General features: G+C 37.4%; 1 protein-coding gene across 1 annotated transcript in view; it reads right to left on the reverse strand.

Moving 5' to 3' along the window:
* LOC107660464 (syntaxin-8-like) overlaps positions 1-16,149 on the reverse strand; it is a 70,183-nt gene that overhangs the window by 5,571 nt on the left and 48,463 nt on the right. The window contains exon 7 of the mRNA XM_016449769.1: positions 4,469-4,570. Coding sequence (XP_016305255.1) covers positions 4,469-4,570 — 102 coding nt within the window. The remainder of the gene's footprint in view (positions 1-4,468; positions 4,571-16,149) is intronic.

The following is a 16,149-nucleotide window of genomic DNA, read 5'->3' on the forward strand; positions in this document are numbered from 1 at the left end:
AAAAAAAAAAAAAAAAAAAAAAAGTGGGGTACGGGCGACAAGGCAGTGAGGAATTTTTCCATTCATCAACCCCTCCTTCACCCCCCTCACAGAATACATGAATATGGTTAAGTGTTAAAAGCAGACGCGGGACAAGAAGAGGGGTAGAGAAATAAAGGAGCGAGAAAGAGAATCAATGCAAAGCTTGGCAACTTTGGCCTCCGGCTCTGGGATCTGCAAACAAACTCGAGTCTGTAGAGTCCTCTGGACAAACAAATGGAATTATGTGTGACATTAGAGGAGCAGGACCAAGTGCAGCAATGCATTTATTTCCCAGGAAAAGTCAAGATGGATCTTTATAGGACAATTAGGAGTGATGTAGTCAAACTGGCTCTCACTACAGAAAACCTTCACATGCCCATGACCATAACAAAAATTAATTCATGATCAATTCCACATCTTCTACAAAGAGCTAATTTAATAAATAACGTCTTGACAGTTTGAGATAGAAAAGTTCTACTGTCTACCTGTCAACAGCAATGACAAAATGACAATCATGCCATGTTCAGGTGTATAAACAGTGGCACCAAAAAGGTTTGTATTGAGAGTAGATTTGTTGAACATCTCACGTCCCCCAAAGACGCCAGCATTACAGGGTTAGCTCACCCAAAATTGAGCATATGCCAACATTTACTCACCATTATGTTGCTTCAAATCCTTATGACATACTCTCTTCCATGGAACAAAACAGGAGATGAATCATTACTTCATTTCTTCTGTGGAAGATTGAGATCTTTAGCAGAATGTTTAAGCTGCTCTTTGAATACTATACAATATATACAGAATATTGTGAACAGGAGCTGTCAAGATCCAGAAAAAAAAGGAACAAAAAGGAAGTGCAAACAGCTACAGTATGTTCAGTAAGTTTTTGAAGCCATATGATAGCTTTGTGTGAGTAACAGACTAAAATTTCAGTTATTCCAATAATATTTTATAAATATAATGTGTATATATGTTTATCTGTTTATATCCATTCATACATGTCAAGTCCAGATGCATCAGGTTTGACAACCCCTGATCACTGTTCACTTTCACAGCAAAGAAAAGAGCAGCTTAGACATTCTGCTGAAATACTAACGTGAAGGTGAGTAAATAATCAAAGGATTTTTGGGGGGAGTATTCCTTTAATGAAGAGCTTAATGAAGACAGATATTTTGTGTCTGCTGCTCGAGTATGCAGACATGCTTCAACATTTGCCACATGTGAAATGATTTAAGCGCTCCAGGCATGGTTGGCGTGCACAAAACTTGAGAAATCTGAGAGGCTGCCGTCATTGATCACATCACAGAAAACGCAATTAAAGCAACAGTTCACCCATAAATGAAATATCTGTCATCATTTCCTCAGCCCCAATTTTGTTCCAAACACATATACAAGAACATTTAAATACTGTGCTGGTCGTTCTTTTTCCTACGTTTACAATAAATGCAGACTGGAGCATTCGAAGCTTCAAAAATAAATAAATGATATATAATAACTCCTCTGTGGAAGACTATATTATGTTTATATGTTTTCTGAAGTCATGTGAACGCTTGAGATCACAGAGTGATATCAGGGCTTTTCACACTTGAACTAGTCAATACCGGGTCATTTTAAACCCAGGGTAAACTGAATCCTGGGTTATCTTGCTTCACGTTTCACAATGCTCATAATTTACCCGGAGTTAACAAATAATCTGGAATGTTCAGATGATGTTTCACACTGCACATTCCTAAACCCCGGCTTAACGTTCTTATTTGCATATTCGCTTGTGTCAGTTTCATTCACGACACAAATGCAGCACACAACTTGTTCACATAAAGGCTCTAGCATTGCACATCCTCATATCATATACTACTGACTGTACTATCAAGTTTTTCCTGAATGGATTTTTCTGACTATAAATATAAGAATGAAACAGTCTCTTTGTCACTCCAACTGACGCATTTTCTGTCACCTTTTGGCATTTTCCCCTCAAATACTGACTGTGTATACAACGCACAGTGTTCCCATGACTGTTCAAAGCATGTGAATATGAGGTACGGTGTTGGGTGTCTGTTGCTAAGCACCTAGCCATAACATTCTAACACTGATTCTAAATTACAAGTATGAAACGTACCTTTACCCAGGGTTAAAAGCAGGGTTTAGAATGATGAGGTCCCACTTTATATTAAAGTGGCCCTAATACCTGTATACTTACATAGTAACTAGATGTGTACATAGTATGTAACCACAGTGTAAGTACAGATTGGTACATAGTATCTACAGCTGTAATGTTTGTGTAACTACACATATGTAACAACCCACTGAATGGTATGTGTAAATACAAATGTGTAACAGGACATTGGTAACAACACTTTTTGGTAATGAAAGTACAAATGTGTAACAGGACTAACAGCACTTTTTGGTAAAGAAAGTGTTACACTTTATATTAAGTAAACAATTCCTATGGATTTACCATGTAATTACTCTGATGTTACACAGCAGCGGCCAGTAAGTTAGGCTTTACATATAAATTGTGGTTGGTGTCCAGAATGTTACACTTTATATTACGTGGACAGTTCCTGAGGAGTTACCATGTAAGTACACTGGTATTACAGTGGTGCACCAACTCCACCAACTTGAGATCCAACTCCTCACACTTTACATATCCCTAAACCTACCCATTTACACCCCTAAACCTACCCATCTACACATCTAGTTACTATGTAAGTACACAGGTATTAGGGCCACTTAATATAAAGTGGGACCACTGATGATAACCCAGGGTTAAGCGCAGTGTGAAAAGCTCTTCTGAGTAGGGCTTGGTGGTATATCGAGTTTGTACAATATATCAATATATTTTTATAAACAATATAGGATGACGCAATACAGCTTATATCGATATAGAGTAGTTTAATGTTACGAACGCATCTGAAAACTGAAAACACAAATTGAACTGAAACAAATGGAGCACAAACAGACAGTGCAATAGAATAGGAGTGCACTAATTCTGAATAAAATAAACAATTAGCTAAAATATTTGTTGTTGGACAATATATGTGCCATATGTAGAATTTTAAACCTTCAAGTAAGTGTATTTTATGATAGCAGTAAGTGTAAAGGAACATTATTAATGGGGTAAATTAAATGTAGGCTAGTTATTCTCACATGAGTGAATGTCTCTTCTTCTTACCGGTAACATTTAGTCTGTGCTTTTTTTTGTCATTTATTTTCATTTTTTAGATTTATTGATTTTAATACTGCTTTAAAAAGCATTTTGTTTTGTTTTTGATAGTAAAGTTATAATAAAATGTAAAGTGATTTGAACCTGCTTTTTTTGGACATACTATATAGCATAGCCAATGTGGTTACATCCACTATATTTCTTTTCATAGCCTTCAGTATGCACATTGTTTGTAGGACTGGCAGGATGTTTTTTTTCTTTACTTTTTTTTTTTTTCCAAAGAGAAAGTCATTAAAAAAAAACTAGTTATATATATTGTATTTCGCCATTTAGCCTAAAAATACTTGTGTTCATATATGTTCATATCCTTATATGTTCATAAATGTTTTTTGTTTGTTTGTTCATATTGCCCAGCCCCCTTCTGAGTGCATGAGATTCATGAGTTCAACTAGTTCATTGAAAAGACTCAGAAGAACAATTTGTTCACAAATTAGAAAGTCTCAAGTCTCAAATTAGAATTTCTCTCATGATTCATCCACCAAGGATACCTAGGGTGTCAAAATGTCAAGGATGTCAACATTGTGAATAAATAATTTTCTGTCTGCTCCTTAAAGTCGCAATGTAATGGAAGTAGCAACAGATATGTTCTTCTGCACTGTGAAATACAGTGAAACATATTTTTAAAAAAGAAAAATTAGCATATAGTATTTAAGCTGTATGGACCATTTTCATTATAATATTTCATTTCATTATAACTTCATTATCATTTTATGGTGTTTTTTTCATGATGTTTCATGATGAAAAAAAAACACCTTTTGTGCTCCACAGAAGAAAGTCATACAACTTTGAAACGAGTTTAGTACATAATGAAATAAATGTATCTCTTTAAAAACAGACTAACAAAATGAGACCACAGAAGAAAGTACTCTGAAGTATACAGATGTAAAATACTGTAATGTCTTGCAGAACTTTCCAGAAATGTGTGAGCTCTCTAAATGCCTCAGCCTGATCTCACCTTTACTGCCACTCCAATAACAAACACACAGATCACATGCAGATGGGCCTGTATGAGCTCGCAGCACTGAGACCGACCATAATATGCAGATCTGAATTTGCCATTTAGATTGCACTAGAAGCAGTAGGGAGGAGAGAAGGGACAGAGAGAGAGAGAGAGAGAGAGATGGCCATAAATCTGAATGATGGACAGGCTTATTGTTGCCAGGCTCTTGAAGCTGAGTACATAAACCCAGGGCTACAGTGGCTCTACAGAGGCAGAACACTCACCACAGGAAGCAGACTTGGTGTCCAACAGCTTGACCCTGTGCGTCACGTTTTTGATGCGGCTGTCCGTCTTGTCCACAAGCTGAGCAAGGTCATCAATGATCTCTGAAATACACAACAAACCAAGTCAAGTACACAAGATCAAGATGAGCAAGGCCATCAATCATCTATGAAATACACAAGCCAAGTCAGTACACAAGATCATCATTCGTAATTACTTCCAAGACTTGCAAATGCAATACAAACATTACAAATAGTCTTAGTGCATGATCCTAGAGAGAGAAAGAGCGCAGCACGCGACATGTGAAAGTATTCTCCTGCCGTCATTTTGTGGTGTGTGGGGGGGGATTTATAGTGGCCGGAAATGTGTGGTTTGTGTGTGCTAGTAGCTGTGGCTAAACCGCACACCATCTGAGGCCTTACTGACTGTATTAGTCTATATGTCTATGTTTGCTGACATCTGTGCAACTACTGCTAAAATAAAGCCACAAGTGGCAATAACTTGTGTCCAAGCAGCCTGGACCACAATTGGAAAATTTGAAAGAACAGACCGTGTGGATACAATTGTTGTGGATCAATATATTTGATCACATTTGCACAGTTTTGAGGTTTTTCTTAAGTTATAGCGTCCCCTAGTTCCATTAAATTGGTGAAATTTGGCATCTTTAGAATGTCGTCAAGTTCAAGATAGCATTAAACCAAGGAAAATGTGAACCATATTTTTAACTTTCTTGATCAAACGCTTGCCACCTTTGTCTATGTGTAACAAGTTTTTACTTTGCGAGGATATGTCATTTAGTCATTAGCAGTCTCATCAAAAAATAAACTGACTTGTTTCTGTGAAATTATTTTATAAATCTGTTAACTTTTACCATCTCTAAACAATACATATGACATGTCTTAGAAACCAGGGCTGAGTTTGGAAAAAAAAAACTTGCTTTTAAAATGTATATAAGATTATACGTTCCATATAACCATTTAATTCAGAGCAAGGGTTCAGAGGGGGAAAAAAATAATTTTTATTTTAGTCCAAGTGGTATTAGGGTTATTGCAAAAGTGTAAATTTGCTTATTATAGTGTCCATAGGATATATATATATGCACACAGTATACACTGTACTACTGATTTTGGGGTCTCTGCGATTTATGGTCTCTGGCAAACTCTTTTAGAGCAAAAAAAATAAACACAGAGGAAGAAGAAAATCAGTACAAACACAACTGATTCCAGCAGCTTTGGTGCTTGGACCTCCAATTAGTACTTCAATTAAATTACTAAAATAATCAAACAGAAACAGTTTCAGATTTCCTGGAAGAAGTAGGATGAAGTAGGGAAGTTTATAATCCACTTTCTCTATCTGGGAAGAAATGTAACGGATCTGGAGAGATACAGACACAGTCTCACTCCTTCTGATGAATGCCACAATTCCACACTCACTGTGCTTTTTAGAATTGTATTCATAAGGAAATAGAAAGAGACAGGAGAGTTATGGAAACAGGATCAGGACACAATACGTCACAAATATGACATTTAACAAATTAGATCTTTTATTCAAACTAAAACTGGACCTTCAATGATAATACCTGTAATCAACCTGTAAAAAAAGTATATAAAAATTCTACAATTCACAGTTTACCTTATACTGTAATATTACCCATCACTAGATCTGTGCTACTGTACTTGAATAACTAACCATCTGTATCATGCTTTGCAGTGTTTTTCTGTCTGCTTCAGAGTCCTGAAACGAATTCACCATAAATTCATTTTTATGCGGTCGGATTTATCCTAGAAAATATAAGACAGTAGGGACTGAACATCATTGGGAAATGTGCCATTGTGAATTCCCAGTACAGTATGTTGAAGCCATCAGCCTCTGTCACCAAGGCAACTTACAACACAGGTTATATCACTGTTTTCCTGGGCATTCTCACTCAAGACAATTATTTTGTATTTTATATGAGCATAAAAACCTGTAGCCAGATTTTTCTTTTATCATCAGAGCGTATAAAGCCATATACACACAGATCAGAGGTTATTTTATTTAGTTTTAATATATAAAAACAAATTTTTTTGTGGTCAAAGAAAGTTTTTTTAGTATAAATCTAAAAATTAGCTTCCCTCTGAATCTATGTGCTTAAGCTATTTTATTGAGAAACAGCGAATTTTATGGACAATCACCTTAATTTCGTTTAGTTTTAATAGCTACCACCTACATGCAACATGGAATACAAACTTGCAAGTTCCACATTGCTTCTAGTTTTTACTGAAATTGTTCATACACACAAGAGGAGCAACATGTAAAATTCTGTTAAAAACACATAAATGTGCATGATGCAGTGTGCTGAGTTTAGAGCTTTGACTGAGTTTGCTGAGAATCCTTTGAGACTTTCAATATATAAAAACAAATTTTTTTGTGGTCAAATAAAGTTTTTTTAGTATAAATCTAAAAATTAGCTCCCCTCTGAATCTATGTGCTTAAGCTATTTTATTGAGAAACAGCGAATTTTATGGACAAACAATCACCTTAATTTCGTTTAGTTTTAATAGCTACCACCTACATGCAACATGGAATACAAACTTGCAAGTTCCACATTGCTTCTAGTTTTTACTGAAATTGTTCATACACACAAGAGGAGCAACATGTAAAATTCTGTTAAAAACACATAAATGTGCATGATGCAGTGTGCTGAGTTTAGAGCTTTGACTGAGTTTGCTGAGAATCCTTTGAGACTTTCCAAACCCATTTTTAAGTCTAAATCTATTATGCGCATTTGTACATTAACTTTGTATCACACACTTGAGAAGACTACCAACTGAACGGAATCTTCTCATTTTCTTTCAGAAGCTGAAATGAGCAGAACGTAAACTGCTGAGGGGGAAAAAAATGCAGCATGCGACAAAATGAAAAGAATGAAAAGAAAAAAACTTAACTTAAGCACAAAATACCATGGATCATTACAGAATATATCCAATACAATATAATCTATGATTAAATAGAAAGTTAACTGGTCATTTTGCTTTGGTGCATATCTAGCTGTGTGGCTTCCCTCCGCCCTGCTCTAAAAACACTAACCTTACTGAAAGGCTCTTTCCAGAGTACAGAGAATGAGTGAAAGAAATAAAGCAGAGAGTGAGAAATAACAGGAAAGAATGAAATGGAAAGAAAAAGAGATTAATGAGAAAATGGTTCAAGATAAAAAGAAAGAACAAGAAAAAAGGAGAGGGAGTGAACAGGTTGACCTGTATGTGGACTTTGAGGTAGAGCAGAACACACACTTGAACAGAAACCACGACTGTAAAAACGAGGAGCTTACTGACAGAATTTCAATACCTAGCAGCAGTGAGCTGGATGTAATTCAGTAGAAACGGGAAGTTGTACGTTTTTGCTTCTGCTCGCTGCCATCAGCCTGCCAACTCAAATAAGCCTCGCTCCACTGTGCAACAAGCTGTTTTGATGAAGCCTGATGAAGAAGAATCTCCAACACATTTCAGACTCTGATACAGAAGCCAAAACAGCCGTCACTCACAGCATTTCTGTTATTGGTTGAAAGAGTGGAAGGACCAAAGGTTATATATATAATGTGTCATGTCAGCTGATAGGTACAAAAAGATATAACTCAAGAACCAAAATGAAGCCAAAAAACACCAATGGAAACAAAATACCACTAAGAACCGCAGATCAAGGCATATTTTGAAATGCATTTTACCATGGGTGAATGCGCGGTCAAAGCAGACTTTGGTGTTCCATTCATTTCCATCTAAACACGTGTGAATAAGGAGGACGGAAACACAGGCATACGTGTAGTTACATCTTTCACAATGTAACAATTTTTAAGATTGTTTATGTTATTGGTGGAAAGAGTGGAAGGACCAAAGGTTATATATATAATGTGTCATGTCAGCTGATAGGTACAAAAAGATATAACTCAAGAACCAAAATGAAGCCAAAAAACACCAATGGAAACAAAATACCACTAAGAACCGCAGATCAAGGCATATTTTGAAATGCATTTTACCATGGGTGAATGCGCGGTCAAAGCAGACTTTGGTGTTCCATTCATTTCCATCTAAACACGTGTGAATAAGGAGGACGGAAACACAGGCATACGTGTAGTTACATCTTTCACAATGTAACAATTTTTAAGATTGTTTACTCTGACCTGTACATTTGTATAGTGAAAAGAGTTTCGACCAATAGACAGTCTCACAGATTGGCTCCACGCAAAGAATAAGTGAAAGTAAATGATGATATGTTTTATGTATTATATTTTATTTTATAATACATTTATTATATTTTTAATTATTTTTTTTTTAAATTAACAAAGTTAATTATATCTAGATTTGAGGCATTTCCACAAGGATGGGGGAGAGCACACTGATGACCGCAGTGGTCTGGCCAGAGCCATGGTTGGATGGAGGTGCAGGTTTCCTGGCTACGCTACAGACCAGGAACAGGTTCATGAGTATTCATCTGGCAGCTCTAGGAAGAGATCTGAACACATTTCTGAAGGATGAAAGGCAGTTTGGCAGCAGAGCTTTGATCACGATCAAAATTTACAGATGCAATCGGAGGTCAAAAAGTGAATGTTTTTCACTTTTCTTTTTCAGAATATCACCCTGTTACAAACACACGCTTCAGATTTATTAATAGAATGTTCCAAGTTCAATACAAGTTAAGCTCTGTTAACAGTTGTATAGCTACTAGTATATACAAATACTAGTATATAATACAACAGTAGTATATAGCTTTTAAAACAGACAAAAGCCAAATATTTTATTAGCACATGCATTTGCAGGGAACTGAACCCATGACCATGCCGTTGCTAGTGCCATCTAGAGGTCTACACGGATCCAAAAATTTGTCCCGGACCCGTCTATTATTTTGAAAGTTGGACCTGGGCCCGTGCAGAACCGAGAAATGTTAAAAATGTACTACCCGGAACCGACGCGGACCGTCAATTATTTGAAAGATGGACCCCAACCCAGCCGGGAAGACACAGACCCGACTGGACCCGATCGGCACATATTCCACAGCAAATTGCTATTAACAAGTCGATAAACAAGTTGCGAAAATTAAACTTTTTGTCTTACCTAATGTAAGAAGCCTTCTCCCTTGTACCGGACTGTGATGCACACAATCCTCCTTGCCAAGAAAGTTCCATCCGTGTTATTCCTCTCTTGCCAATTGAAATGCGTAATCCACTCATTATTCCAGTTTCAAAAGTCCACTTGCTGTCACGGTGACGGATGACAAATGCGACTTTGCAGTTTTGCATTTTTTGTATCTCGAATCAACTTGCATAATAATTTAGACTGTTTGCCCATTTGGATTATAATAACGATTGCTCGTCCAGTGCCATATGGGCTGACGTTAGCTTTACTTATTTGCTATTATCTCTGTGCTCTCTGAGCCGAGTCTGAGCAAAAATTTTAGATATAACAACAAGACGGTTCCATTCATAATATTATTAAAAAAATAATCAATAATAACTCACATCACTCATGAAGGTATCCATTATCACCGTGCGTGTGCATTAACTCCGCACACCCTGCTTTTGATGACATCGCTCGTGTTGGGGTTTGATGACCTTATTTCAAATTACCGACTCACACTTTTCTCATCCTAATTTTACAAGTTGAAAGTTACAAAACAACACACGCACAGCGCTGACTGACTCTGATAATGGCCAGGTGTTCTCCGAGTCCGATCGACTCGGGTATTACACACAATGTTAAACAGACCCGGGACCCGAAGTAATAGATTGGGACCCGACCCGGACCCGGCTGACCATTTAAAATATAGCCCCGAACCCGTACAGATCCCGGGTCGGGTACCGGGTCCTCGGGTCTCAGGTCCTCCGTGTAGACCTCTAGTGCCATCCTCTCTAAGTACACAATTGAACATCTCTACTTCTACTCTAATGAGAAGGTCATACTCTGATGAACTCTCATAAACACAAAGGAGAGCTGTGGTGGATGTCAAGATTATCAGTGAATACTGACATAAATTTAGTCTGTTTCTCTGGCTGCACTACTATGTTTATAGCGCTTTTATGTCCACGTTTATAGTGATTTTTATGTTTCACACACAAAAAAGTCATAAGTTTGGAACAATGTGATGGTAAAATAGATTTTTGGATTGAACCCATAACATTCCTTTAAAGGACATTATTTACTTGAGCTGAAACCGTCACAGCTGCACGTCCATGTTGATTCAGGCGTAAGACCTCAGAAGCAAAGAACTGTGTCACATATGGCTTAACTTGAGGCCACGCGTGTGGTAAGAGAAAATTAGCATGTCCACCAGGGGGTCCAGAGACCACAAATGCGGACAAAGCCACGAAAATCACGTCGATAATGAAAAGCATCATCTGGAGGGGACATACAGCAGATTATTGCAAGAGATGAGACACATAATGACAGACAAAGTATTCAAGAGTGTCAAAGAAAAGCAGACTTAAACAGAAGCAAATGCCTCAAACATAAGGTAAGATTTAGCTTCAGTCTCTCATAACGGTTCAGTAACTCTTTACTGGCAGCAGTGGACTCATGGGAAAACAGGCCTGCCTGCCGGTTCCCCTCACACAAGCTTGCCATTCCAGTGACATAATTCTCCATTTCCGAACTCAGTGTTTGTGTACAGATATATGACGGCTGCCTTCTCTGGCTTAGGCTGCAACTATCAGCCACATAATAAAGCGGAGTCTGTTCCAAGCAAGGGCTGTTTATTTAAAATGCTATTATACTGAATAAACCTCTAAACCCACATTGTGGAGCACAGACAATGTGTATTCACACACACACAAACTCACATAGAGTGTGCAAGAAATGTAAAAGTGTGTGGGTCAATGACAAATAAAAGTGTTTGATTAAAGAAAACAGAAAATCTAGTTTAATCTAGTTTAAAATACAAGTTATTAGAAATGTACTTTGCATGTTGGTTTCATAGGGTTTTGAAAAAATGTTTATACTATTTTCAAGAAAAGAAAATTCAATGACTCTTATGTGGTGTAAACCATCAAGTTACTTTTTTACTTTTTTTATGCAGTAAATACATGGCAGTATACACATCTGAATCATTCACAAAAATGTTTTATAATGAAATATAAAAACAAAATATATTTTACAAAGCAGAAAGGTCGAATTACCTGATATTTTTGGGGAACTGTACCACATGGCTTTGTGCATTTCACAATACACGTTGTTTCAAAGCAGCTTTACAGAAAATCGTGATGTTAATTTTTATAATATAATAATACACTTTTTTTGCCTTACTGGTAAAAGTGGTATTTTGCATCATCCAGTACAAAACACAAAGCAATAGGGAAGGCATTATAAGAAATATACATTTAGATAAAGCTCCCATCATCACTTGACTTAAACTGCCTTTGTCTCATATAAAGAGGCGAGTATGTTCTATGCTAGACCTAAAACAATACTTACTATAATATGTTCGTTCATGACTGTTAGGCATCCATGAGGGACAGAAGTGTGAAATTTGGCCCACAAACAGCACCAAATTTTTGAGGATATCCTAATGTCCACACTGCACGTGATGCTGTAAAAACGTGAGCCCTCAGAGAGAGACAACAATCAGACACAGATGTTCTTGCATATGACCTCATGTATGCATTTTCTTTCTCACAATCCCGCCATCATCTCAAACACTTTGGGCCGCCCCACCTCTAGACCCATTAGAGCAAGCATCTTTCTCTAAACAACCGGTCATGATTAGCTTTCATTCGCTGCCAGATGCTTTTCACAACGACAAACCAAAGCAGTTAACAGGTCCATTGCCGTACCTGCTTGTAATGTGGAATGGGACACTTCCGATCCTGGGAATAATAGAGAGGAGTGATTTGCTCTTGGACCTGAGCCGCCTTTCCAGGCGCTAACTGCCAATCGTTTGAAAAAGTCACTGCAAATCCTTCCGAGAGGCGGTCTGCAAAGGAAGGGTGGATGTTGACAATCCGTGTCCTGTCCTGTCCTCTCTGCCAGCTCTCTCCCACTCTGTCTGTCTCTCTCAGCTTACAGCAAGCAATTCCAGTGTTCCTGCTCAATTCCCAAACCAGAATCTTCCAGCAGTGACTCACTGGAGAGATTCCTCTGGATTCAAATCTGTTTCCTATAAATTAGTCTCTGTTATCAGAACATGTCTCACGCTATGGGCTGATCTTGTGCCTCACTTACAGTACAAGCAGAAAGTATTTGAGCTGTTTCCTACTATTAAGAGTTTCCTACAATAAATGCCGAACTGTGGCTGCTCTCATCTTACAGGTGTTGTTTAAACATCACAGGAAGGTGAAGTGTATTGTGACATTTAATAATTACACAAGTACACGTCTATTACTTACTCCAAAATCAATATACACCAGTATACACAAATGCAGTCCATTTTTGAAACAGTATGTCAGCAAACTAAAAATACTCCAGTTCAACAAAACTACATTTTCGGTTTTAGCCTAAATTGTTTTGAAGGGGTTAAATCATTTAATTATCGCTTCCCAGATAACACATTTGGACTGTGTCTGTGTTTATTTTGTGCACACAATAGGAAAATTTCAAGAGTTGGCTTGTCGTCGAAGAACTTTACTATGACTGGTTTAATTTATCACCTGAGAACACAATTTGTTTTTTGTGTTTCGGTAAAAAAGTCATTTTGGTGCATCACTAGTAATATGGAACTATAATTGATAATACACTAATATGCGCTTAAAGAATAAGCTTGCAAAATGTCAATGAGATATTTACAATGTTGGAAGTATATGTAAATGAACAATGTGTGCTCTTTTTCCGTGTTACATGACATTTGCATCATCCAGTGGACTTTTGACAGCTCCAGGGCTTTTGTTAAATCTACTTCCACATTCTTTAATTCCCGCACCACAAATAGTTGGATCAACAGAGGATTGGTGCCAAATTAAAAGTGTATTATGGATGTTTAAGTTTTAGGCAAAAGGGAACACCATAGGCCACTGGCCAATCCATCAAGTTGTTTTTAACTTTAAACCATTGCTTCTGGCTTACAATAAGAGTCCCCTATCCATAATATTGCTTTCTCCAGTGAAAAAGCCTGAATCAGGAGAGAAATATGCAGATTAAGCAAAAACAGTTCTAAACATATGTTGGTGCATTTTGATATGAGATGACAACAGGGGTGGACTTTTTCAAAAGAGGATGAGTTATTATGGATTATGGACTGGTATTTTTGGCCAGAAGCAACGGCTTAAAGTTAAAATGCCTTAATGACTTATTTGTTTCAAACAAACACACAGATTTTTGCTTTACAAGACACTAATTGACAGACTGGAGTCACATCAATTACTAGTGGATTACTGTGATGTCTTTATCAGCTGTTGGAACTCTCATTCTGATGGCACCCATTCACTGCAGACGATCCACTGGTGAGCAAGTGATGTGAGGCTAAATTTCTCCAAATCTGTTCTGGAGAAGTAGTAAATTCATCTTGGATGACCTGAGGGTGAGTACATTTTCAGCATTTTTGGGCAAACTTTTCATTTAATATGGAGACTAAATCCAAAGGACAACATAAAACCCCAATCTTGCAGTACAGCAGCACTGGCTCACGGGAGAAGCTGTGAGCTAGTGTGTTCATATGCGATTCTTTTAGAACCCTTCCTACATTAACTGTTAACAAAAAATCAGACGAATGAATAATTCAATTACTCACAAAAAGACAATTCCTTGGTGCCACCTGCTGACTTAAAGCAACCTGCAGAAACACCCATTGATTGAATACTTCAATACTGATGGTGAACAGATTCAAAAAATTCACATCACTAAAAGGAATCCCCTCTACTGCTGTGAGCAGTACAGGACCTGTCTGCTCATTTGTCTGGGTCACAGGACAACATTTTTAAGGTGCTGGGATCTATCACAGCTCTCTGGGAGAAATTTACCCCTCTCACACTGCATGCCCCACAGGAAGTCTGACTCTGCCAGGGAGCCCGTCATGAAAAATACGTCACCCTGAGAAACCCGTACCCCCTTTTCCTGCAAAAGCCGCTGCTGTCATAGAAAAGCCTGCTGGGTTGCATGGCTGTGGGGGCTCATGTGTGTCTGCAGTAAAGAGATCCAGACAGCCATGCTGTCCACACCAGTGTTAATTTTGACAGCAAATTTTAATTTAGTTTTAGTCATAGTCTTTTGACTAAAATGCCATTTAGTTTTAGTCATATTTTAGTAATCTGAATTGTTTAATTCGACATCATTTTGTGTGTAATTCTCCGTTCATGTGACGCAAAAGAGTACTCGCGCGCTGTGAGATGCGCTTTCTGTGTGTGTATGCTTCAGAGTCTGCGCTCAGAAAACCGGACTGAATTGAGTTCTCTCTTGCGTCGTCTGATTTATCTATATGTCTGACCTTCTCTTCGTCTCATTGTCGTCGGTGAAAAAAATTTTGATGACGAAAATTATTTGTCAACGAAATTAACACTGGTCCACCCCAATGTGGAAGACAGTGCAAAACGTTAATTTCTTCATCCCAATAGTCATTGAACACCTCCAACATAGCTACTGAATGAAGACACATGAAGTAATGGAACAAAAAGCACTGATTTATCACTCACAGAGTATAATTGCACAGCAGACTGGCATTGTGCTTACACACTGACATTGTATCTGCTGGATAACATAGCTGTGGCTGTATACGAAACATAAAGTGACTCATGGGTTACAACACTGAGTATTTCCTTGAAAAACAGCCATAAATTATAAAATGATTATCAGGAGCTGACCATTGGAAATTATATTTTTTTCTCTCCTTTTTTCATAAAATTGAATTTACATGAAAACAAGGACCATATTTCCATCCAAATGTTAAGGAACAGATAGGACTTTTGATCATCTTCAAAAACCTTAATTGAAAGTCCATTCCAAAAAGTTCATAAGGAGACCATAAAAGTAAGCTGTTTGGATCCAGCGGTTTAATCCAAGTCTTCTAACTCTGAACACAATCACTTTATATGATAAAAAGATTTCATTTATGCTTTTATTCACAAATAAACACTGATCAATGCATATTTCTTGAGCAAAACAAATAAAAGAAAGCTCAAACATGCTTGCTTGACCAGTGAGGTTTCTTCTTGTGTCACGTAAGAACGTTGGAGCTTCTGCAAGAACTAAAGAGGTTTGTTCTCGCACGTCTAGCAAGAGCAGTCGAGTTGCTGTTGACCATTTTTGATGTGCTCTATTTATTTGTGTCGATCGGATTAAAGACGTGCATTAAACTGCTCAATCGATATGGATTAGTTTTAGATCTCTTTATGAACTTTTTGAAGCATTTGAGGCAAGTTGTGGTGGAATAGACTCTCTCAGAAATAGGTTTTCATTCAAATATTTTATTTGTGTTTCAAAGACTAACAAAAGTCTTATAGGTTTGAAACAATGTAAGGGTGAGTAAAAAGCCCTTCAGATGCTGTCTTCTTTCTTTTTTTTTCTCCAAATAATGAGTTCAACACACTATATGTGGCAAAAACAGCCTTAGTACCAAAATATAAAGCACTGCTTAAGCTGACAGTGTGACTACTGTATCTTATTAATATGTGTGCTGCTTTTATGTAATAATATGAATTTGTGCTGAGTGGCGTAAAGAAAACCTAAGAGCTAATGCAGACGGGAGGACTGTGGTTTCTTCCTACCACTGACATCCACTAAAAAGGTGAGTC

Source organism: Sinocyclocheilus anshuiensis, unplaced genomic scaffold, assembly GCF_001515605.1.
Source record: "Sinocyclocheilus anshuiensis isolate Anshui unplaced genomic scaffold, SAMN03320099.WGS_v1.1 scaffold1975, whole genome shotgun sequence".
Lineage (NCBI taxonomy): Eukaryota > Metazoa > Chordata > Actinopteri > Cypriniformes > Cyprinidae > Sinocyclocheilus > Sinocyclocheilus anshuiensis.